The sequence below is a fragment of the Diabrotica virgifera genome, chromosome 2 (assembly GCF_917563875.1).
Source record: "Diabrotica virgifera virgifera chromosome 2, PGI_DIABVI_V3a".
NCBI lineage: Eukaryota > Metazoa > Arthropoda > Insecta > Coleoptera > Chrysomelidae > Diabrotica > Diabrotica virgifera.
In genome coordinates this window covers 33,038,657-33,065,091 of record NC_065444.1, presented here as the reverse complement: position 1 = coordinate 33,065,091, position 26,435 = coordinate 33,038,657, and the positions used below count along the sequence as shown (strand labels likewise).

General features: G+C 35.2%; 1 protein-coding gene across 3 annotated transcripts in view; it reads left to right on the top strand.

Annotated features, from left to right (window-relative positions):
* LOC114327276 (uncharacterized) overlaps nt 1-26,435 on the top strand; it is a 758,694-nt gene that overhangs the window by 546,074 nt on the left and 186,185 nt on the right. For all 3 annotated transcript variants that reach the window (XM_050643570.1, XM_050643571.1, XM_050643572.1), the window contains one exon: nt 12,813-12,905. In XM_050643570.1, the coding sequence (XP_050499527.1) occupies nt 12,813-12,905 (93 nt within the window). The remainder of the gene's footprint in view (nt 1-12,812; nt 12,906-26,435) is intronic.

The window sequence follows — 26,435 nt, the reverse complement described above, 5'->3', positions numbered from 1 at the left end:
GCTTCTGGAATTATAATATATACGGAAAGGGCTTTTACGTTACCAAGTTATTTAATTATTGATTAACAACTACTTATCTAAAAGTTTAGTTGAAAATTAAAGATTTTGTTGGAAAAACCCGCTTTTTCCAGGGAAAGTTTTCGTCGAAGTAAATCGGAAAAAACACGTCTCTATGCAGAATTTAATTGCAGTGAATTTTTATTTGAGTGCTTTTGGTCTAAAGTTAAAATCTTTGGAGTTATAGAGCAAAAATTGAAAAAAACACGATTTTCGGGCGCCATTTTGTTTATAAAAAAAGTAGCACACTATCTGCGGACTTTGCATATCTATATTATTAATACATACAATAATAAGATTCGATTCCAGCAATAAAATTGCTGGTAAATAACTTTTCCTTTTATTTTGCTAATTAGCCCAGAGTAACATTATTTCCCGATTCCTTTGGATGTGGGGTTGGGGCTCCGTTGTATTGGTTCTCATTTGTTGAATGATCAATCTCATGGTGTTCCTGGTCCAGCTGATAATAAATATATGAAATGCCAAACTGACATATAAAATTAACAAAGCTGTTATTAGTATGTGGTTGTCAAATTCAACAATTAAAAACATGACAGTGCAATTTTCGATTTCTACTGCTATTATTGCTGTAATCAATCGAATCAATCGATAATTGTCGAGTAGACAATAAAGGGTGAATGTAATTTTCTGCTTAATTACATTGGAATTAACCACAGTTTTATTGAAAAGTAGTTTATGTTGATGTTTCGATTTCGACTTCGAAATTCGTTCTGAAGATACATAACATTATTTAGTTAAACAAATTTTGTTTGTGTATCTGTTTCATATCTCGAAAACAAGTTAAGACGATGCAGACGACACCGTTATTCTTGCGGACAGTACTGAGGGTTTTCAAAGACATTTGAATGTCATAACCAGAGAGGGAGATAGCTTGGGGCTAAATATAAATACAAATAAAACAAAAGTAATGGCTGTTATACGTGCACGAAATTCGGACACAGGGGGGGTCAACGGGTCCATTGGCCCCCCTATTGTATTTAGTCTATAAGTATTTTTTTATTATTTATTATTTTTTTCTGTTAACTCTCAACTTTGAGCCATCAGTACAACACTAAATTACACGACGACCGCTTCCAAAGAATTGCAAGAAGCCATAAAATCTAATAAAACACCCTTCTCTGAAAAATAATCTGCAGACGCATTTGTTTGTGTACCGGTGGAATCATAAACAACGGAAATATTTTTCTCAATTCAAAGAATAACAAAAATGATGTTTTAAAATGAAAATACATTACACTGGGTATAAACGTTATCTCATGAAAAGTCACGTTTTAAATTTGCGATACAATAAAGATATAAAAAATTGTATTTTACTAGATAATCCATGCGTACCTACTCATTGATGGTAGAAAGGTTAATCTTTATGGTAAAGAACGACCAGGGAGATTAATAGTCGTGAATTGTCTATCAATCTTTTTGATACCCTAGGTATCTGGGATTATAATATAGTGTATTTTATCCTTAGAATAAGTGTGAGTCGTATGGCTAAATCTGGAAAATATAATATTATTTGAGGAAAGCCTGGCCCCCACTATTATGAATTTCTAGATCCGCGCCTGTCCTTATCTATAACAAACAGATAGAACCTGTACGAAGATTCCAGTATCTTGATTGTTGGATCACAAACGATCTTGACCACGAGGTCGAAATACGTACTCGTACAGAATATGTTAGGTCCGCTTCTCAAAGAATGAAAAAATTCCTAATAAACTCTACAATATCGTTGGATATCCTATAACAATTTTTAAAAACATTTTTTTATTTATTCCCTATTGCTATACGGACTGGAAACATGGACTATCTGAATTACAAGTATGAGGCGTATATAAGCCTTTGAGTTGTCGGTTTTTCGAAGGATGCTGAAGATCTCTTGGACAGAACGCGTGACCAACAACGAGGTGCTGAAGGAAGAAGAAAATGCTCTTGGCTGAACAATGTAAGAGCATGGACAGGCATGAACACACATTTTATACTATGAACAGCTCAAGATAGAGAGCAATTTGCTGTAGTTATAGCCAACTTTCAGTAATGGAGAAGGCATCTTAAGAAGATCATTTTTACATATATTAGATTCTGACTCAATTCAGACATCTACCTACTATACATTTTAAAGTGGACAATTTAAAATGATATTGTCAATATTTTTGAGTTGCGTTCCTGGGACGACCTTACTAGAAGCATAATTTGCTCTCTGTCTGATGTTGTATACATTATTGGGGCCACAAGGTAGGCCCAATCTTTTGATTACATTTCATTAAAGTAGATAGGTGTTTGGTTAAATTAGCATACGGGAGACCGATCCTGCATCGATAACTATAATGTTGTATTCAATGTGGGCTCCGAATATTTTTAAATTAACAAAGCTTAATATAAGTTATAAATTGTGAATCTCAGTGATATATTGAAATAAACTGTAAGTGTACAAACTCTTTACATAATATCCAGTAAAATTAGCATTAAAGTCAGCAAATTGCAATTATTTGTTATTGTTGTCAATACGCAAATCCAGTTTTACCAGCAAAATAACCGCTTTTAGTAAAGACCGAAATACCTGTTTTAGCAGGTGTACAGGGTCGGACTTACTTTTCACTTAACGTTTATTGAAATGAATTCAAACATGGAATCCCAAAACAGTTCTACAATACAAGACCATCAAAGTCAAATAAACGCATCACAGTCATACTCTTTGGCAGCGTCGAGAGTGCAATGTCCTTTAAAGTTCCAAGCAATTATCTTTAGTGCCTTAGAAAACACCAAACTTCAAGACGACCTTCTCCCACTTGGAAATATAATTCAACCGAAAAATATAATCTTCTCTTCTAGATTATCTAATAATCGTATATGTATCTATTTATCCAATAAACAAATAGTGGATGATTTTATGAATAATCATGGTCAAATAGAAATACAAGGTGAAATTGTCAGAGCAAGAAGGTTAATTACACCAGCGGAACGACTTGTGCTCTCCGGCGTATGTCCTTCAATACCGCACGACTTGCCAATCAATGAGTTACAAAAAATCGGCATAGTTCTTGTCTCCCCCATAACATTCCTCAAAATTAGTGCTTCTATGCCTGAGTTCAATCACATCCTTAGTTTTCGAAGATAAATATATATCAGTCCTCACAGTCTAACACTACCAGAGTCATTTACTCTTGTTTTTGACAACACGATATATAGAATATTCATCTCTCAAGACAGTTTAGTTTGCTTTAGATGCAAGAAGCTAGGTCACATTGCATCACAGTGCTCCGAACCACTAGCTCAACTAAACCCCAACCAAAACAATGAAGCATCGGTATCCAGCGCAACAAATATATCTTTGCAAGCACCCAATGATACAAACCCTTCTCAGTGTGAACAAATGTCTATTTCCAACGTCCCGGAGATACCGAACAAAGAAGATGCATCAAATAAGGACAGTCACATAATTAATCAACCAAAACGTAACTTTGATGAAATTATTTCACCTGAAGCAGATCCATCTTCAAAAGAATGTAACATTTTTCCACCGCCTAAAGTCCAAGCAAAATCTAAAAAAGCTAAAATTAGTTCAGAAAGCACTTCTGAATGCTTATTTTCTCTCTTACTTGACCCTGCTAAAAACTTCATAGAATATCCCCCTCTACCTTTCCCTCTAAACTTTGATCAACTTAACATGCTCCTAATGAATATCACGGGATCAACAGATCCTACATATAACCACAATTCAATAATATACCACAGACCTATCAGCTTTGTCCCATATGCTCAGTCTAGTTTACCCCCATTTAAAGGAAAGATCCATAAAACGAAAATTCACGTCCATAAAGAAAAAAATTCATCGTTATCTTGGCAGTGAGGCGTCAGACTGGGAAAGTGACAGATCTCAATTAAGCCAACATTAAGATTCGAGTTTCTACTTCAAAAGAATATTGATGGAATTTTTCATCGCCTTGTTATGCTCCTACATCTTTCTCGAAATTCCAGCATCTATACTGCAGAGCTCTTTGGTTTGTTTAAAGCCATCAAACTATGTATATATTAAAAACCTCCCTTGTTGCCCAGTCCTTTCCGACTCTCTTAGCACAGTCAAAGCTATGCAAAATATATACCATAAACACCCCAATGAGAAAAGAACCAAGGCCGAACTAATGGAAGCTCAAGAAAGTTTCAGAAGAATCCACTTCCTGTGGATACCATCCCACATAGGCATTGAAAGAAATATGAACAAGCAGATACTAGTGCGCGTATGATGCATCAGAAAGAGAGTGTCGGAGTGTCGCTAGCGATCTAAAAGTTCATTCCAAAAATAAAATGTTAGTACGTGTAATCCAATTATTGCTCCAAAGGTTTAATTGTATACAAATTGTAATTCATTTTTACCAAATTTTGATTTAATATTGGTACAAATGTTACAGAAATGTCGCTAATAACCTTCGGGTGGATGCGACTTTGTCTTTTGAAATAAAAAAAAATTAGCATACTGGTGTTATACGCTAAAATAAGAAAAACTTAATGAAACTTTTTGAAGGAAATTTTATAAACCAATTTTATAGCGAATTTTTTGCTCAACCTTTAAAAACAAGAAGAGTCTACAAAGTGAGCCAGACATGGATATATAATAAATCCAATCAACCTTTAAAAATAAGAAGAGTGCACAAAGCGATCCAGACATGTACATATACTAAATCTAGGGGATATAAATTCGTAACGTAAAAAAACTTAATTTTAAAAGAACAAAATAACTTTCATAAAATTTGAAACACTGTGGGAGAAAGATAAATAAATTTAGTATTTTTATATGAACCGAGTTAGTACAATATTTTCTGTATTTACTTTATTGTATTGTATGTAGATATATCTACTTTATTTCACAAGAATTAACTACCGTTTTATTTGAACATAAATTTATTTAAAAGTTTCAATTTCCACTTCGAAAACATTTTTTTATTTTTTTACGAGTTATGAAAAGCCGAGTGTTCCTTCTATGCGAAAATAGAATGGGTAATAAACAATTTGAATTTATAAATAATATAGGAACTAGAGAGGCACTATTTTGTATACGCGTTGTCTTACAAAAAGTTGTGAGTTCCGAAAGAACGTTTATGTTTGTTTCATCGACTTCGAAAAGGCATTCGACCGATTACAAGTCGACGAGTCACTTTTCGCTTGCCTGTGGGCAGCAAGTCTTGACCACGATGATGTAAGACTGCTAAAATACTTATATTAGGGTACGAACATGCCGAAGATACATGGATGAGCGCGGTGTAGGTCGCGATCGCGGTCGAGGTTTACATCGATTACGGGCAGAACATACCGAAGAAACCTTCCTTTCAGTGTTCTTTGCGGTTTCCCTATAACCAAAATTTGTTACAACCTGATTACAACAAGAAATGAATAAACACACCAGCCGTATCTCCAGCGAATGTCACGTGGTTTAAGAACCACCAATAAACTTTTTTTTACCACGCGATCAGCAGCTCGATGGCGATGTAAAACAAACTATTTTGTTTTGACATCGACATCGCTATAAATCACGATGATAGGTCGCGAGGGTGAACGGGTGACACATCCTTGGTATGTGCGATCTCATTAGAAAATAAGGGTTTGTTTTGGCATCGATGTAGTGACCGCGATCGCGATCTGCACCGCGCACATCCATGTATCTTCGGCATGTTCGTACCCTTACAAGCAAGTAGCCTCTATTCAAATTGTAGTGGTCGCACGGAAGTACATACTACAGGGTTGTGTTCATTATCCAGCCTTCCTAATATATACTCCGAAGAAATCTTTAGCGAGGGTTTGGATGACGGACAAGAGGTAGTAAGACTAGGCAAAGAATTAATCAACAATATCAGATACGCTGACGATGCAGCCGTTCTTGCAGACAATTTCCAAGATCTCCAGATATTAAATAAATCTAGTCTGTTGTGAAGCAAGTTATCGGAGAAGCTTTAAAATAACATTTATTTATTTCTCTTAACGGAAATGAGATAGATCGTGTAAACGATTTTAAATAACTTGGCAGTTGGTTAAATGTAAATGGTGACTCTGAAGAAAATATCATAACCAGGATCGAAACATTACGTAAGGCTTTTATGACCTAAAAACTGGTTTTATATAATAGATCGATGCATATTCACAAGAAAACCGTGAAGTACTATAACATTACCAAGGTAAAACGGGCCCACCAAATGCTTAACAAATTAGAAGTAGGTACTCGAATGTGATGCAATTAAAGACATTTAAAGGCAGTGTTTTTTGAGAGACCGACGTAGAACATCAGTAGGTCGTCCCAGAAAAAGATTGAAGGATGATGTTGAAACCGATTTATCTAGGAGTACAAAATCTTTGGGTACAAAAATGAGAAATGGAGGGCAAGATCGTAGAAGATGAAGGGATATAGTGGATGCGGCGAAGATTCTCCCTGAATTGTAAAGCCAGTCAAGAAAAAGAAGAATTAAGATACTCTTGACGGGTCCTAAAAATATCGTGGGTTTCCCAGATTTCCAATGAAGATGTTCTTAAAATGATGAGTTCAGAACATCTGCTTGTAAACATCATAGGGAGGAGAAAAACAGAATACTTCGGTCATATAACTTCTTCTTTTTCTTCTTTCTTCTTGTATGTAGGCTTTAAAGCCTGTTTCTTCTTCAATATTAACCTCCTAAATTGTTTGCCAAAAAGTTGCCTAAAAAGTTATAGCACCATCTTTTTCTTGGTATGCCAATACTTCTTCGTCCATTTGGTGACTTATCTCGTGCTATTTGTACTATCATATCCTCTGCATTCTACTAATGTGTTCGTTCCACTCCTGTTTCCGTTTTGTCACCCATCCATTAATGTCTTCTACATTGCATGCTCTTCTTATGTTTTCGCTTCTCTCCCTATCCAACAGACTTTTCCCTGATATTCGTTGGAGTATTTTCATTTCTGATGTTTCTAGTAGTCGTCTCGTTTTAGACGTGTCAGGTCTTGTCTCCGCCGTATGTCAATATAGGTCTAATTGCTGCTTTATAGATTCTTGCTTGTGTGTCTTGTGTTTGTTCTTCCAGATTGTGTCATTAAGAGATCCCGCCGCTTTACTTGCTTTTAAGCTTTGTTGTCGTAATTCCTCTTCAACATCTCCGTAACTGGTTATATCTATTCCCAGATATTTAAACCTTGCTTCCTGCTTTATTATTTTCCCATCAATTTCGATTTTACATAGTAGTGAGTACTTAAATGTTGTATTTCACAGTCATATAACTGAGGACCTAAATACCATCTACGTCTAGTAGGTCCGACGTACGCCTGTTGTGTGGCCGAGTACTTAGTGACTTTGAAAGGGATCGAATTATCGAGTTGCGTGAAGCCAGTCTATAAATCAGAGACGATTCTAAGAGAACCCGCAGATGCTTACGCAGCATACTGGGTCCACCCTGAGCACCAGCTAGCTTGAGAACCATCTTCGATATCAGATTTATGTTCATCGACCTCTAAAATCACCTAGTATCAAAATTGAACTCACTCCTGTCGATACTTTCTGAGTGTAAAATGTTTCATGTTCTATTCACTTTGCATCTCCTTTGTGCACAAGATGCAATTTTCATTTTACCACCATGAATTTTGTTCACAAACTTTCCTGACACTAGCAAAAATTTGCATAGCGATTCATATTACTGCGGAAATTGGTAGATTTAGTGCTTTTTGGTACGTTATTGTCTCGCCTATAACGAGAATCTGTGAGAACAGGATAACGATTTAGAATAAACAAGCTAGTAAATATTGTCCAAACTTAATGTTGGCGCTACCTTCACTGTAAAACCATTTTGACATCAGCAAAATAAAAACAATAATTTAATTTCATGAGAGCTGCGAATTAATTAATAATTAAATTAAAATAATTAATAATTTAACACATGTCCCAACTGCTGCGAACATTTTAAATTTAACTGTAAACATCATTGAAAGTTAAATTAATTTAAAGTTCAAATAACACATGCAACAACTTAAACTAGTAGCAAACTCATTCTACAATTGCCGGAAAGTTTTAGTTTGTTGGCTTTTAGATTATTTTGATGATGACGTGTGTATTTAACAGGCGCCCGAAAAGTCGTAGTGCAAAATCTAGGGTGGCCATTGTCCCAAACAGGTCGTTATCCTTGCAGAAATTGTCGCTTAGTGTCTGGGGAAATTTTGTTGGGAATTTTAATTGAGAGTTTTACATAGGATCTAATTATCAGATATACACTAAGTAGACAATTAAAGTTTGGGCTATTGTAAGTCCCGATGGAGTTGTCATTGACAAAAAAAATAAAAACATCAATGAAACAGATTCTTCTAGTTGTGGTAATAAACCTGTTTTTAATTTGCGATGCGCCTTTTGGGATTACTTTGTAAATAAATTTATAATAAAATGCATTTTGTTTCACTACATTAGTATATTGACTTATATGACTATAGTATAATATATAGTATTTATGTTACTACTTATCCTTATTCTGACAATGGATACAATTGTGCGGCAGCGAATGCGGCAGCGAAGAACGAGTTGGAGACGTTCTTCTAAAGTAAAAGTCGGCAAGATAACCCACAAAGTGGTCTTTCCATACACCATGGTGTATGTAATGGTAGATGGAACTTCCCTCCAAAGCCGTTTCACGTCGTTGGTGTGGGTACCGGTATCAGGGTCTTCAAAAAGGTTTGAATGATTAACTGTTTAATGAATAAATCATTCATGGCTCAAGCAATCTTAGGATTTTCAACAATCGCTAAAAATTGTTGAAGAAGGAAGAATCCATTCGTTAATCAGTCCAAGCAAAGTGTTGATATCCCTTTTATCAATCGGCACCAATAATAATTTGTTGGAGTTCCATGCTATACCGCCAACAACCCATTGTACTTTCCTTTGCTGAATTTTGCCTCGTCGATTTCGACAATGATATCCGTTCCTCCCAATTGCTAGAATTTTTCATTTCGAAACTTACAAAGATCTCTCGAGAAAAGGAATACCAGTCGCCAACACTTTGTTGCGCAATTTCAACCCACGCTGAATAAAGCTATACCTAGGAGGTTTTAGGTGCAACAAAATCGATAACTGAGTTCTTTAAGATATTAAAAAATTGGGTGAAACCTGTTCAAACCGCCCCCTCCGCCAAAAACGTATTTTCAAGGTTTCTAAGGGTTTTTGTGTTTTTACAAGGTTAAACATATATTTTAAGATCGATACAACCTGATTCATTTTTTACGCGTTTTATGTGGTTAAAAATTACAACAGAGCAATTTTATCCCGCCACCCTCTCCTCTTAACCCAAAAACTTTATTTTTCCGTTTGTAAAATTGTAAATGTGAAAATTTCAAGAAATGCACATTCATAGTTCAGGCATTTAAAAAGCATGTCTATTTTTATAGTTTGAGTGTACATAACCTTAAAATTAATAAAACTATATAATATAACTCTATTAAGCAACTAAACTCTCTATGTATGATTTCTTATATGTGTCACTTTCAGTTCTATGCACGTGTGTTAAATTATTTACACCAAAAAAATCATTGATATGCCCCTTCGTTTTATCTTAAATAATTTTTGGTTAGATTTTTGTGCAAATGTCGAATTCGTATTTTATTTAACCATGCCAGAAACTTCTAGCGGATTACTTTCCAGATCATCTCAAGGATGAGATGCGTGTATTTAACAGACGTCCCAAAAGTCATAATGCGAAATCCAGGATGGCCATTGTCCCAAACAGGTCGTTATCCTTGCAGAACTCTGTCCGTATCAGCTCAATGAATTTATTCATGAAAGTCCGAAAATCCTTTAATAAAATCGATTCGACGACGAAACTAAATGAGGATTTTAACCCGATTAAATTTTTAGAAACTATTTGCGGCGCCAGATAGTTCCATAAAAGCATTTGTCTATAAAATCCCTAAAAATAACATCTCCAAATACACAACATAAGTAATTTTATTGTTAACTGACGCTATCGTTTTTGCGCATTTCGTCTTTTTAGTTATCTTTCAGCCCGTTTGTGCGAAATAAATTTAATTTTGGTCTTTAAGTAGTCACTATTTATTGGTGTTAATCTCTCCTCTTGTAGTGGGATGTCCGCGCATTTTTACCAAATTTTAGTATATCATTATAACTTAAAAAAGTAGCTTATAGCTATTTTTAGTCCTGGGCCTGTAATATGCCCCTCAAAAGGGTCAAAATAGCCCTGTTTGTCCTATATTTGAAGAGCTATTATCTCTAAGCTATATATTTTCGCCTTATACCTCTGAGCTGAAAAGACCAATTTTAGCGAAAAAGGTCTTATTTTCTTGTTCTAATGCAACTTTTTGATGTAATGAAATAATTTGCAAAACCGAAAAAGGCACATTTTATTTTATAGGTTAAGGAGAAAGGCGCAAAATGTCGTCTATCAAAATTTTCAATGTGTTTTAAATGTAATCATTTTTTTTTCGAATCCTAAGAAAACTAATAAATATTATTGAAAAATTTGAACGCAGAATGAAAGATTGCATGATTACTGAGGGCCGAAAGTCCCTGAAAATTTCTATAATGTTTATTTTAATAAGTTACAGGGGTGAAAATAAAAGAGAAAATTTAGTATGATTTTTAATTGCAAATATGTCATTCAAAAGAAACTTTTTATTTATTCTAAGGGACTTTCGGCCCTCGGTAATTACGTAATTTTCATTATGTTTTAAGTTTTTCAAAAATACTTATTAGTTTTGTCAGGATTCGAAAAAAATTAATACATTTAAAGCATTGAAAATTTTGACAGGCGACATTTTGCGCCTTTCCCCTTAAGACGAACGAGAAGAAAACTTATAAAATTTTATGATTTTCAACTAATTGTAAAAATTTGTTTTTGAAACAAATGAAAGGGTTTTTAAATACAATCCTCAAATGAGCATTTGCAGATTAAAATCTATCTATATTAAAATCACAATAAAGGTGCACTAGAAATAAATAAACTAAAACACGTTGAATATTACGAGGAGCACTCCCAAATCATGATTTAAAATGTATATACATTGTAAATTCCAAATCATAATTTACAAAGTTTATACATGGTAAATCATGATTCGTAAGTGCTCCTCGTAATATTCAACGTGCATATTTTGGTTTGTTTAGTTCTAGTGCATCTTTATTGTGATTTTAGTATAGAATATTCGAAGATACAGCTGTTTCAAAATTGACAGTTTTTCTAAAATCTCATTTTTTATCAATTGTAAACTGATAATGTTGTTTTACAATGAAAAATTGCATTAAAATTTAGGTGAAGGTAGCTCTATTGATATACAAAAATCTCTACTTATTGGATTTCTTAGCCCAAGCATTTAACTATTTTTTTGGCCGCCTAAAAATTGAGCTTTTTGCTTCATAATAAGCCAACACCCTTTCTCATAACTGATTTCTCTCATCTGTTTGATTATTCCGCAATAAAAGTACTAATATTACTAATTTTAAGCAATTTAAGGAAGCCTTGAGGCGGTTGAGAACCAAATTTATGGCAGTTTTAATTTTAATTGACGTTTAATCTGACGTATCAAATAGGTGAACTCTAGTACTAGTGGTAGTGTTAAGCAACAAACTATGCCTACATTTTGGTTCTCGACTACCCAAAGGCTTCGTTAGATGCTTAAAATTTAGGTTCCGTTGTCTATTCTAATAATTTGTTGAGTTCTATTATTGCATAATAATCAAACAGGTGAGAGAAATCTAGGGATGAGAAAAACCTACCGGTTATAACCTAAAACCGGTTTTTTACTCCATAATAATCGGTTTCTCAGGTTGTGTTTTTATCCTGGCTAAAACCTGCTTTTTTCTTTTTAAAGTAACAACCGGTATAACAACCATAACAACCAGTAACAACCATTCTACAATGGCTTGCAAATTGTAGAAGCCTCGGAGGTGTAACTAGAGAAGGTTCCCATTGTTTTCAGTCTGGTGGGATGTAAAGTAACATCATGTTGTTTTATATGCCATCAGAGTCTTTTTGCTAGCAGTTGCCGATAGGGCATCTATGCCATTTCGTTCGTTGCAACCCTTGACTGCACGCCGGGGTTTGTTTTGGTTAGATCAGAGAGGGCAGCATATGTGCCTCCTGATGAGAGACTAATAAGTTTAGAAACCGGCAGAGGTGCTTGCTGCACTCTCTGATTGGACTAGAATATAGTGCTGCTGTATTTTCGGTTTGCAACGGAATTGAAAATGGTTATTAATTTTTAACGTAACTTTACTTTATGCTTAGCGACAGGAAATCTGTCGAATACACAGTTACCATTGTAACCAGTATTTTGTCAGTCTTTAATACAACAACTTTTGTGAGATATTTAGTAAAAATTATATGCAACTCTTAATGCAAAACGTCAAATTTCCAGTAAAAATTTACACAGACTTGTCACTACTGGCGCTCGCGAATTTTTAATTATCCCCTCTACCTACGAGCTCATAGCGTACGGAAAAATGAAAAAATACTCATTAACGATCACATCAATCACTTATTTTGTATTTGTTGTCTTTTTCTATAACAAACGTTTGTTATTTATAGAAAAAGACAGCAAATACAAAATAAGTTATTGATGTGATCGTTCATGGGTATTCTTTCATTTTTCCGACTGTACCTACTTGTCAAAGTCTCCAAAATTGTAATTTTATTGCACTTACATTAATGTATTATTCGGCAATATAAGTTATAAGATGCTTTATTCAAAAACTTGTTACAAGTTTCCGAACTTACGAAAAACTCTTTTTGTTGCAGGAGCCGCCGCTGCTTCCCGGATGTACGTAGACGCAATCAGTAAACTGGCTCGACAAGCTCAACAGGGGACTTGGGGTGGTTCATCTGACATCGGTAAGTAAACCATGCACCTTGCCATTTTCTCCAAGCGTCGCTTGCACGCGCTCCCTTCATCCCTTATTGACCTTCAAAATTATAATGGATCACTCGGGAATTACACCAGATCCGGATTTCCTCGGGTGTCAATATGCGATATATGAGTTTCTGGATGAAATTCTGGATGAGTACATTTTGTGGATGCGTTTTACACAGGGTGGTTTGTTGGGAAACGGAAATACTTGAATGGTGAATAGGGCCACTGAGGTGGTTTTAGATATACTACATTTATTGTCCCACCTATTTTTATAACCGATTTACAGGGTGTTTTATTGATTTTGTCCAGTTATATCTGGATCCATAACTTTAGAATCCCCTTATTTGGCTCGACAAGCTGAACAGGGAACTTGGGGTGGTTCATCTGACATCGGTAAGTAAACCATGCACCTTGCCATTTTCACCGAGCGTCGGTTGCACGCGCTCCCTTTATCCCTTATTGACCTTCAAAATTATAATGGATCATTCGGGAGTTACCACCAGATCCATATTTTCGCGGGCGTCAATATGCGATATACGAGTTTCTGGATGAAATTCTGGATGAGTACATTTTGTGGATGCGTTTTACACAGGGTGGTTTGTTGGGAAACGGAAATACTTGAATGGTGAATAGGGCCACTGAGGTGGTTTTAGATATATTACATTTATTGTCCCACCTATTTTTATAACCGATTTACAGGGTGTTTTATTGATTTTGTCCAGTTATATCTGGATCCATAACTTTAGAATCCCCTTATTTGGCTCGACAAGCTCAACAGGGAACTTGGGGTGGTTCATCTGACATTGGTAAGTAAACCATGCACCTTGCCATTTTCACCGAGCGTCGCTTGCACGCGCTCCCTTCATTCCTTATTGACCTTCAAAATTGTAATGGATCACTCGGGAATTACACCAGATCCGGATTTCCGCGGGTGTCAATATGCGATATGTATATTTCTGGATGAAAATCTGGATGAGCACATTTTGTGGATGCGTTTTACATAGGGAGGTTTGTTGGGAAACGTAAATACTTGAATGGTGAATAGGGGCCACTGAGATGGTTCTAGATAAACTAAATTTATTGTCCCACCGATTTTTGTAACCGATTTACAGGGTGTTTTATTGATTTTGTCCAATTATTTCTGGATCCACAACTTTAGAATCCCCTCTTTGGCTCGGCAAGCTCAACAGGGGACTTGGGGTGGTTCATCTGACGTCGGTAAGTAAACCATGCACCTTGCCATTTTCACCGAGCGTCGGTTGCACGCGCTCCCTTCATCCCTTATTGACATTCAAAATTATAATGGATCATTCGGGAGTTACCACCAGATCCATATTTTCGCGGGCGTCAATATGCGATATACGAGTTTCTGGATGAAATTCTGGATGAGTACATTTTGTGGATGCGTTTTACACAGGGTGGTTTGTTGGGAAACGGAAATACTTGAATGGTGAATAGGGCCACTAAGGTGGTTTTAGATATATTACATTTATTGTCCCACCTATTTTTATAACCGATTTACAGGGTGTTTTATTGATTTTGTCCAGTTATTTCTGGATCCATAACTTTAGAATCCCCTTATTTGGCTCGACAAGCTCAACACGGAACTTGGGGTGGTTCATCTGACATCGGTAAGTAAACCATGCACCTTGCCATTTTCACCGAGCGTCGCTTGCACGCGCTCCCTTCATTCCTTATTGACCTTCAAAATTGTAATGGATCACTCGGGAATTACACCAGATCCGGATTTCCGCGGGTGTCAATATGCGATATGTATATTTCTGGATGAAAATCTGGATGAGCACATTTTGTGGATGCGTTTTACATAGGGCGGTTTGTTGGGAAACGTAAATACTTGAATGGTGAATAGGGGCCACTGAGATGGTTCTAGATAAACTAAATTTATTGTCCCACCGATTTTTGTAACCGATTTACAGGGTGTTTTATTGATTTTGTCCAATTATTTCTGGATCCACAACTTTAGAATCCCCTCTTTGGCTCGGCAAGCTCAACAGGGGACTTGGGGTGGTTCATCTGACGTCGGTAAGTAAACCATGCACCTTGCCATTTTTACCGATCGTCGCTTGCACGCGCTCCCTTTATTCCTTATTAAATTTCAAAATTATAATGGATCATTCGGGAGTTACCACCAGATCCAGATTTCCGCGGGTGTCAATAAGCGATAAGTGAATTTCTGGATGAAATTCTGGATGAGCACATTTTGTGGATGCGTTTTACACAGGATGGTTCGTCGGGAAACGGAAATACTTGAATGGTGAATAGGAGTCACTGAGGTGGTTGCAGATATACTACATTTATTGTCCCACCGATTTTTATAACCGATTTACAGGGTGTTTTATTGATTTTGTCCAGTTATTTCTGGATTCATAACTTTAGAATCCCCTCTTTGACTCGACAAGCTCAACAGGGGACTTGGAGTGGTTCATCTGACGTTGGTAAGTAAACCATGCACCTTGCCATTTTCACGGAGCGTCGCTTGCACGCGCTCCCTTCATCCCTTATTGACCTTCAAAATTATAATGGATCATTCGGGAGTTACACCAGATCCGGATTTACGCGGTTGTCAATATGCGATATATGAGTTTCTGGATAAAATTCTGGATGAGCACATTTTGTGGATGCGCTTTATACAGTGTATCACTGGAAAACGGAAATACTTGAATGCTGAATGGTTGTCACTGAAGTGGTTCTTTATAGATATACTAGGCAGTAAGAGCCGGTATAGGTGAAATTTGCTAATCATTTTAGGCACAATAAGACCATACAATTTAAATACTAGAACCTAAAAGAAAACGTATGAATACTGTGCCGGCACTTTTTAGTGGCACATACGTCGACAGATGGCGCATCAAGTTTTCCACTTATGGGCGGGATAAGGGGGCATCCATAAACTACGTCGTAAAAAATTTGGACTTTTTAATACCCTCCCCCCCTCCGTCGTAATTCGTCGTTTAGAGACGACCCCCCCCATGTCGACGTCGTCATTGCAACTCACGACCCCCCTTCATTGATTTAAAAAAAATCAATATTATTTCTGGTTTTTTTTAAATCAAATATGAGGGGGTACGCGTACAATCTTGGTCCAATGCTATTTAAATGCATTAATTATTTTCGAATCCTGAGATAACTAATAAATATATTTCCAAATCGGTATTATTATGTAGGTCATTAATATCTGCGTACTTTTTTTTCAATTCACTCCACAACTCATTAGCCTTATTTTGACAAAAAACACCACTTTTATCGGGGTATGCTTTCTTAACTGCATCATATAAATCTTGATATTTATTTTGTTTTGATTTCGATGCCATTTTATTTCTATTCGTTCTTCAGAACTGTTGTTTCACACACATATGCAGCACATAAATGAACTAACATTGACAAATATGAAATTGAATTTAATATTTTTTGCTTCCAGCCGTTGTTCTGTATATAGAAGCGATTGTTTAAACCCAAAGAACAATGTCTGATTGTTTTGCTGTCCTGTACAAAAGTGCTACCTAATATTATTTTAACGCTGTGACTGATAATAAAAACGAAATGAAAAGTATGCGATAAAAGTATCTATAATAGAATTATTGTTTTTAATTTTAACAAAGGTATATTTATTCGTAAACGTTTTGTTCTATTTTCAATTTCATATCAAAAACTATACGTTTTTATATGAATATCTGATACTTTAATGCTGGTAGAAGCTAGTAAAAAATTATTTTTATAGACACAATAGCGACAAATTTAAATATAGCTACCAATATATTAAACGACGTCGAATGGTCACTCATACCCCCCTCCCCCCTGTCGTATTCCGTCGTAATAAGCAAGCCCCCCCCTCCCTCTTCTCAACGACGTAGTTTATGGATGCCCCCTAAATAAATTGGAAGGAACACTCCCTCACTTCCAAAATTGGATTTTTTTTCATTTATTTAGTTTCTATGTGATTAATAAGACTCATCGTAGTTTTAACCCACCAGTCCCTTCCCTCTTCCCCCACCATCAAAAACTTAATTTTTTGATTTTATTTTTTTTAGATGATATAAAATCAATTTTAAAATTTCGAAAAATTCACACGCATAAATGAGGCTTTTACAAAACATGTCAATTTTTGATAGACCCGTAGGTTGAGTGTATATAGCCTCAAAAAAAAATATTTTTCTTTGAGAAAGGCGTATTTTTTTTTTAATATCTGCAGGTCAATTTTTTTTATATTCTGTATATTTTATTAAACACTATATTTATAATTTTTTTCAGATTTTTTCGTAAGGTTCGCCATTTTCAAAAATCCGAAAAACTTTTTTTTAGGGGGATTTTAAGGGGTCTAACCGGGTTTATTTCAATTAACATATTACCTATAAAAAACATGGATTTGATCGACTTTGAAGTCTATAAAATAGGTAAAATCCCCAAAACCCCCTAAAACACAGTTTTTCGGATTTTTGAAGATGGGGAATCTTAGGGAAAAATCTGAAAAAATTTAAAAATATAGTGTTTGATAAAATACATAAGACACAAAAAAATTAGACTTGCATCTCCAAAAAACTATTACAAAAACTATCACAAAACTATTCTCCAAAAAACTTATCTCCAAAAAAAATTTAAACGCTTTTTTCAAAAAAAAATATTAATTTTTTTTTTTAAGTTATGTACACTCAATCTTCACGCCTATAAAATATAGACATATTTTGTAAAAACATCAACAATGCGTGTGAATTTTTTGAATTTTTAAAATTGATTGCATCCCACCTAAAAATAATAAAAAAAATGAAGTTCTTGAAGGTGGGGCAAGAGGAAGGGGGTGGTGGGTTAAAATTACGCTGAGTTATATTTTTTAATCACATACAATTTTAAAAAATGAAAAAGCTTGAATTCGGAAGTGAGGAAGGGTTCCTTTTAATTTATTGATCCCGTCTATAAGTGGAACGTTTGATGCGCCACTGTCGACGCATGTGCCACTAAAAAGTGATGACACGGTGTTCATTCGTTTTCTTTTAGGTTCTACTATTTAAATTATAGACTCTTATCGTGCCTAAAATGATTAGCAAATTTCACCTATACCAGCTCTCTACTACATTTTATTGCCCCACCGATTTTTATAACCGAGTTACACAGCATTTTATCATAGCATAACTTTAGAACCGCCTTGTATATTTCTTTGATATTTGGTACACATATGTTTCATTTAAATCCCAAACCACCCAGCCACTAATCATAAGAAAAATCCAGGTCCGTTCAACAAAAAATATAACTTCATTGTGACCTTAAAACAACACCCTCTATATTGAAATTTTCAGAATCCGCTTGCACATTTGAAAAGAACACAAAAAACAGAGTTTACACGTTCGTTTAAATTTTCTGCGCAGAAAATTTAATGACATTAATTTTTAAATTATATCGAAATTTTTGTTAGAGTTCTTAAAAAATTTCGACAAGATTCTAAAATTAAAGTTAATAAACTAAACGGAATTTTAAATTTTTATTATGCGAAACTACAATTTTATATTTATTTCATTTATTCATCAAAATTAGCCTAAACTCAAACAAAATTAGAATGACTTAATAGGTATTTTCAATACCTTTCAAACGAGGTATCACTTGCCATAAGGTCCCATTTAAAATTATCATTTAAAATTATCGGTCACTGTGGCTCTGTAACGTCATCTGTCACTATTACGTCACCTACCATGACTAGTTAAGAAGCTTTCGGCCGTTTATTTCCTCCCTCCAAATTTTACTATTATAGGTATAACCGTTCAAAAGATACGAGGGGGTTACGGACTTTTGACTAGCACTATATAGTTGGTATTTCAGGATTTGATTAACACTTTTATAGCTAATTTTCTCAAAAACTTAGTTTTATCGCATGTATTGTTGTTGTTCTAAGTTATTCAATTAATTAACTTATTCCTACTATGAAAAAACAATATGAAATATTATAAGCAAAGCCTGTTTGGTTCATATTTTGCAATATACTATTCTCACCGCCTCCTCCAACTCCGCCAAATATGTGAGCACGTGTTTTTTGCTTTAGAAAATAACTTTTTGTTAATAGTATTTTCGCTCGCGAAAGCAATTTGCGCTGTTCAAACTCCCGTTTAAACTCCCGTTATGGAGAAGGTAGAATGTGGAGAATTTTCATATATCTATGTTATTTAGAGACGCTTACTTTTGTTAATATCTAGTAGAGCTTGAAAAGAAACTTTGCTTATGTATCTTCTACGTAATTATATTTAATGAAAACAATTTTCTGGAAGTTTTGGAGGCATCGATAGTAATAACTGACTCAATATGTAGCTAATGAAACTTTTTGCGATATATTTAGATTTAATTAAAAAGTAAAAAGTTTAGAACGGCAACTCTGCATGTAAAGTTTTTACTAACTAACTTGTTTATGAACAAAACTATCTTAATTTTAAACACAGAGGTTGTACACGTAGTACCTATTTTTTTCTCTTGTAGAATATCCTACTCTTTAGTCTAAGAGCAGGACTGTTTCCTGGCCTATCAAGATTAGATTAGATTAGTGGTCAATAAGGCCATACAACCTCTCCGCACTTCGACCTATAGACATCATTTGAGCATACTGGTTCAAAACTGACTTGACTTCTCTATGATCTTTTAGGCACTAATGTTTAATTTTAGTTGACTTTTTTTATTTTTAATAACTTACTTCTAAAAAAATGAAAAACACTGAATTTATATCCTTTATTTTACAAACTACAATATCTAGTTTATTTATTACACCAAATCTACTAATTTATCTAATTGCAAATTCAAAAATTATACCGCGCCCGTTACATATCAAAGTACACCGACGGTTTCAAATTCACAACTAACTCAATATACAATTTTGTTTCCTTTTGATAGAAACATAATCTTTCGCGAATATTCCGGAAAGAAATTGTATGTTTACATAATACAAGTAATAGTACAGAAAAATCGAGAAACAATATTTACATAATAAATCAATAAAACTTCTAGAATGAAAAAGAAATATCGAGCTGTGTACCTGTTAAAAAGTCCATTCGAAGATGGGAACGGACCAACTCGTGTATATATCGCCCATTCTTCTTCGTAATTCATTCACATAATCCTCACCAGCCACATCTTCTCCAGGTCGACATCCAAACTTTAAATCACAGGGTAGAAGCATCTCGCGTCCAAATAGGACTTTTGCTGGTGTTTGTTCCGTTGATTCATTAACAGCAGATCTATAGGCCATTGCGAAGAACGGAAGGTACTGATCCCAGTCTCCCTGATGATTGGACACCATCTTTGTCAAATACTTGCCGACTGTCTTATTCATACGCACCACCATTCCATCCGATTGCGGGTGATAGGCCGTGGTTCTTGTCTTCTTCATGCCTATTCTATCACAGATTCCCTCAAAATAGATCGCTCTCAAAGTTCCTTCCTTGATCACTATGGATCTCCAGAGGCACTCCAAACGGCTGATACAGTCTTTTGATTAGCACATCTGCAATAATGGCGGCCTTCTGGTCCGGAATTGCGTAGATTTCAACCCATTTCGTGAAGTAATCCATTACGACCAACATGTATTTGCATCCATTTTCACTTTCTGGAAATGGCCCGTTAATATCCAAAGCTATCCTTTCAAACGGACTTCCAACATTGTACTGCCTCATAGGAGCCTTTTTTTCCCAGTAGTGTCCATGTCTCTCTCTTCTAATTCGTTTCGTAGCTCCTTACGGACCAGGTCAGTAATTTTCTGCTTATGCTGTGAAGACATGGTTACACATTTTATTTATTACGATTTATATTTAGTTATTATTAAAAATTCCACATTGTATTTAAACCGAGTTTATTTTCTTTATTATTATCCCACTGCTGACACGAATGTTACAAAACTGACTTGACTTTTCTATGATCTTTTAGGCACTAATGTTTAATTTTAGTTGACTTTATTTATTTTTAATAACTTACTTTTAAACAAATGAAAAATGCTGAATTTATATCCTTTATTTTACAAACTACGATATCTAATTTATTTATTGCACCAAATCTACTAATTTATCGAATTACAAATTTACAAATTGTACCGCGTCCGTTACATATCAAAGCACACCGACGGTTTCAAATTCACAACTAACTCAATATACAATTTTGTTTCCTTTTTATAGAAACATAATCTTCCGCAAATATTCCGGAAAAAAATTGTATGTTTACATAATACAAGTAATAGTACAGAAAAAAGAGAAACAATATTTACATAATAAATCAATAAAACTTCTAGAATAAAAAAGAAATATCGAGGTGTGTACCTGTTACAAAAGACCCCCTTTTAAATGCATTCACAAACACATAAATCAATTTCAGCAAACAAAAAGGGTCTATTAAATTATAATAAATAGGCCAAGAGCTGAAAACAGTCGGGTGACATAATCATGACACAATACCTTAATCTAGTCAAACTGTAGCATGCCAATACTCCATAATTCTGATGAAGTTAATTAGCTTCCTAAGTGACTAGTTTCCTATGTGACTCTTTCTAGTAATTTTTGTCATTTGCGTAGTATATGGTCTGCCATTTCTTTTTCGTTGTCACATAAACGACAGTTCTCAGTATCTGATTTGCCCATTTTTTGCGATGATATCTCAAAAGGCAAGGACCAATGAGAAGATCAATGGCCATTTTGATATTTTTTTACTCATTTCGATAAACGGTTTTTTGCAGTAGGCAACACTTTTTTGAGCCTTTTTGCTTATCTTTGTTCTGGTGTGTTAGATCAATGTAGTCGTAGTTGGTTGAGTTCCTAGGTCCGAAGTAAGTTCCTCTCTGATGTGGCTTTTCGATAGTCCACAGAAGGATTCTGGACCTTGGAATGGGGCATTAGCCCCTTCTTTTGTGAGGCTGTCAGCTTTCTCATTTTCTGCAATTTCCTTGTAACCTGGCAGCCACATCAAAGTAACTTTGTTGCGTTCCGCCATATTCTTGAGGAATTGTTTATTCCCAAACCAACTTTAACTCACAAGTAAATGACTTTAGAGACTTTAAAGGGGCTTTGCTGTCTGGTAAAATAAAGACTCTTGCCCTAAGAGTGTCTCGGTTGAGACATTCTTGGGCACTCATCATCATCATCAACTAGCCTATATTTGTCCACTGCTGAACGTAGGCCTCCCGTAAAAATTTCCACCTATTTCTATCTTGAGCTTCTTGCATCCAATTTGTGGTGATGCGCTTGATATCATCCGTCCATCTAGTCGGTGGTCGTCCTCTGCTTCGATATGCCTCCTGCCTTGGTCGCCATTCCAGAATCCTTTTGGTCCATCTGTCATCCGTCAGTCTGGCAACATGTCCTGCCCAAGCCCATTTAGCCATGGCTATTCTTTCAACTGCCTCCGTGACTCCTGTTCTTCTTCTTATTTCTAGGTTTGGTACTTTATCTCTGATGGTAATACCTAACATTGATCTTTCCATAGCGCGTTGTGTAACTCTTATTTTATTTATTGTTCTTTTTGTCAGAGTTAGTGTTTCTGCACCATATGTAAGAACCGGCAAAACACACTGGTCAAAAACCTTTCTTTTTAAACAAACTGGAATATTAGACTTGAAAATGTTATTTAATCTACCGAAGGCAGCCCATGTGAGACCTATCCTTCTTTGTATTTCAGTTGTCTGGTTATCTCGGCCTAAGCGAAACTCATGCCCTAGATATTTGTAAGCTATTACTTGGTCGATGCTATGACTCTCAATCTGAATTTTATCGCTGACTACGAGGTTGGTCATAAATTTTGTCTTTGAGGTGTTAATTTTAAGATCAATTGTTTTTGACACTTTATAGAGCGTGTGCAGCATTTTTGTAGCTTTATCAACTCTATCAGATATTAAAACGATGTCATCGGCAAATCTTAGGTGGTTCAGATCCTCCCCGTTTATATTGATTCCCATATTATCCTCTCCTTCCATTTGCTTAAACATATATTCAAGAACAGCTGTAAACAATTTCGGGGAGATAGTATCACCCTGTCTAATTCCACGTTCTATTCTAAATTTCTTGGTATCTTCATGAAGTCGAACACAAGCTGCACCAGTTTCGTAGATACTTTTAATCAAGGCGATATATCGGTAGTCAATGCGGCAGTCCGCCAATGCTCGAAGCATTTTATGATGATCTATAGTATCGAACGCCTTTTCATAATCCACGAATATAAGAAAGATAGGCTTGTTATACTCTGTGCACTTTTCTATTAGCGTTTTTATAACTTGTAAATGATCGTTTGTTCTTGGGCACTAATATCTGTTAATATGTATTTCTGTTTGAATGGTAGTTGGGGTGTTTTCCAGAGATTTGGATAGCCTGAAATTGGACCCAGTAACTGCTACTTTTACTCTTTCATCTATCTTAGATCCATCCGTTTACCATACTAGTGAACTTTCTTCCAGTTTCGGTTCAATTTCTTCACCCATTTGGTGGTTTTTTATGACCACTTCAAAGGGTGTTCCGGAATCGAATTTGACTTGCATGGCATCTGTCGGTCTGTTCTTAGAATCCAATGGAAGTTCTTTTTCTAAAGATTTTTAGGTTGCTCACTACATCTGCAGATTTGATTATTTGTATCTGTCGCAGTTTTAAGGCGGTGATCACTGCCTCCCTCCTTAGGCAGAACTGCAAGGGAGAAAGGTTTAGCATAGCCTCTAGAGCTGCAGTTTACATTGCCCTGTGATTTCCAGACAAGTTAGCTGCTGCACATTTGCAGCTTGACGTTAGCTGTTGTTTGTTGTGTTTTTAGACGCTAAACGAGTGATGCGTATGTGACCATGGGCCTAATAATCTTTTTATATGACCAAAGGGTTACCTCAGATATTTTACTTCTTTGCAATAGTCTAATGTGATACCACTCATAATCGGAATGTGGATGGTATCAAAGTCTTTTTGGTGGTATTGACATGTCTACACAAAAATAAGTAGAAGAAAAATCAGAAGAAGAAGAAGAAGAAGAAGAAGAAGAATAAGAAGAAAAAGAAGAAGAAGAACAATAAGAAGAAGAAAAAGAAGCAGAACAAGGAAACGAAAGATTTCTCTTTTACTTTATGTAAAACATTTTTTATTGTTTATACTACTTTTAATTGTAAATCCTACCATTTTATCTTTTACGTGGATTCTTGGATCTTATTTTAAAGAATCTACTTAACTCATTGTCTTTATCTTTTTATCGATATCCTATTACAGCCCTGGATTTAACTTGGGAAAAACGTGTGATGAAGGAAATTTTCTTTCTTTGTGCCACTCGACACGCTTACTTCAGTTAAGGTCTTGATTTTAGTTGAAAAATATGTTTGTTGAAACGGGCGCTTTTCAGTTCTAAAAGGAAGATTGTGGAAAAGCTTTTATAACTAACATGAATTCAAAAATTTTATTTGATACAGAAAATTGGATTTGTATGGATTTTTCATAGGAACATGTGCATACATACCCACCTAGGGATTCATGGCAAATTTTATTGAGATGAGATATTTCCTTTGGCGCAGAAAGAAAATTTTGTTATGGATAACTATACATAGGTGTATCATAAAATACTTTGAAATTTAAAAAAATGTTTTTCAAAAGTTTCAAATTAAGCTGAAGTATTTGTAGTAATTCAAAATATAATTATTAATCCCTAAAAAATTAATAAAACGGCCCGCCAAAATGGACAATAAAAGTTGTGTTACCAATTGTGGGTCCAATGATCTAATAGAAGTGATGGCCAAATAGAAAAGTCTTGCTTACTCGAACATCGTTTATTATAAACGTCCGAATGAAAGCTTGGTCACACCTGTTGTACAGCCTTCCGATCATACTCATGTCCGATTCTGCTACAAAAATCCGGTCACAAAAAAGAATGAGCTCATATGTCATGCTCGCTTACTACCCCTCTCCGATTTTAAAGTAGTCTAACTTGCCTGTCGATCATGGAAGATACTCTGTACCTTCCATGATCGACTTACAAAATAGATGTAATGTGAAAAGTTTCAGGTTTTCCTTCATGTCCCGAACATCCAATCCTTCACGATTTGACGAACGTGATGATGGTAGGTTCCTTGTACAAACCCATTAATTCGTTTTTGTTTCTTCTCTACCACCCGTCTTCTGTCGTCCTTGCTCCGAATACGCGTGTCAATATTTTCCTTTTTCATCTTTCCGGAGTATCTTCTGCCTTCTTATTTAATGTCCTTGCCTTACAGATATATGTTACTGTGAGTCTAATTACTCATTTATGTATTCGGAGTTTGCCTTGTCTGGAAACACATTTTGAACTCGTTTGGGTTCTTGAACTGCCTAATTTTTTATTACTTTTTGCTATTCTGGCATGGGGCTCCTATTTCTTTTTTCCATTATGTAGCGGTCCCAATGAATATGTTTTTATCGTCGTGTAAATATATCAGGTCCGATCCTGTAGTGACCAATAAATTAAACGCATGTGTAATACCGCGAAATTCTTTTTTTTTGTATCCCACGGTCTGTATTTATCGATTTATCTTTTTTTAAGTTCGTTATCGAGGCAAATTACAAATCATAATTTTGGTCATAATTTCTTCAATGAGGAGTCTTAGAGTCTGAATTCTGTTCACTTCAGAGCTAGAACGTTTATCCAAATACATTCCATAGTAGCGATAAGATGTTCAAGTGTTTTTGAGTCGAGGTTAGTCGACATAGCTAAGTTAAAATTTTTAATGTGAACCGAAAAAAACTGCTTACAAATATTGTGTATTTTTTTATTGGTTAAAAGAAGTTTTACAACTTTTAGTGGGATGTTCTTAGGAACATACCCTGGCTATTTTATTGGTAGAAGAAATATTTGGTTTCTTTTAATTGGATAGCTAGCTGGTGATTGCCATAATGGGAGTGTAATTTCTGTGTTTGAGACCAGGAATCTTGTCTTGAATTGGGACGAGATAAGTCAGGTAACATCTAGCTACGACAGAGTAGAGGAGCAGACCGATTGGTTTAGTCCGCGAGACAGTTTTGGTTTTGTCTGCGAGACAAGTTGAGTTTCAGATGGAGTGAACTCCAATCTTTTGAGTCTGTTTTCTTAGTGAGAAAACAAATGTTGGTTACAGTGGATACCACGATAGTATGTTTTGTGTCTAGTTCCGTGTATTAAAAGGAACAGTCTGTTATGTTGTTCTTAAGAAGAAATTAATACAAGTTCGCGGAGCGAGTTTCCCAACTTTTTAATAAAATAAAAAACTCAATTTTTTTAAAACAAATTTTTGCTATGTTCAAGTGAACAGTGTTTACATCATTCAAATGTTGGAGTAATTCCATTATCAATCAATAATTAGCAGTTACCTTTTGCAAAAATAAAACAAAAACTTTGGAATTTTATTCTCATATCATAAAATTTTGTGAAACAGTACCCTAGATCAAACAAATGTAAAGTGTTAAGTGAAAAGTGTTGGGTAATAATAGGTCCAGCTGAGCTATACCAGATCCACGTTAGCTCTAGTCATCAATGCAGTCCCAGGTCACCAGGTGCTCGTAATAAACTGT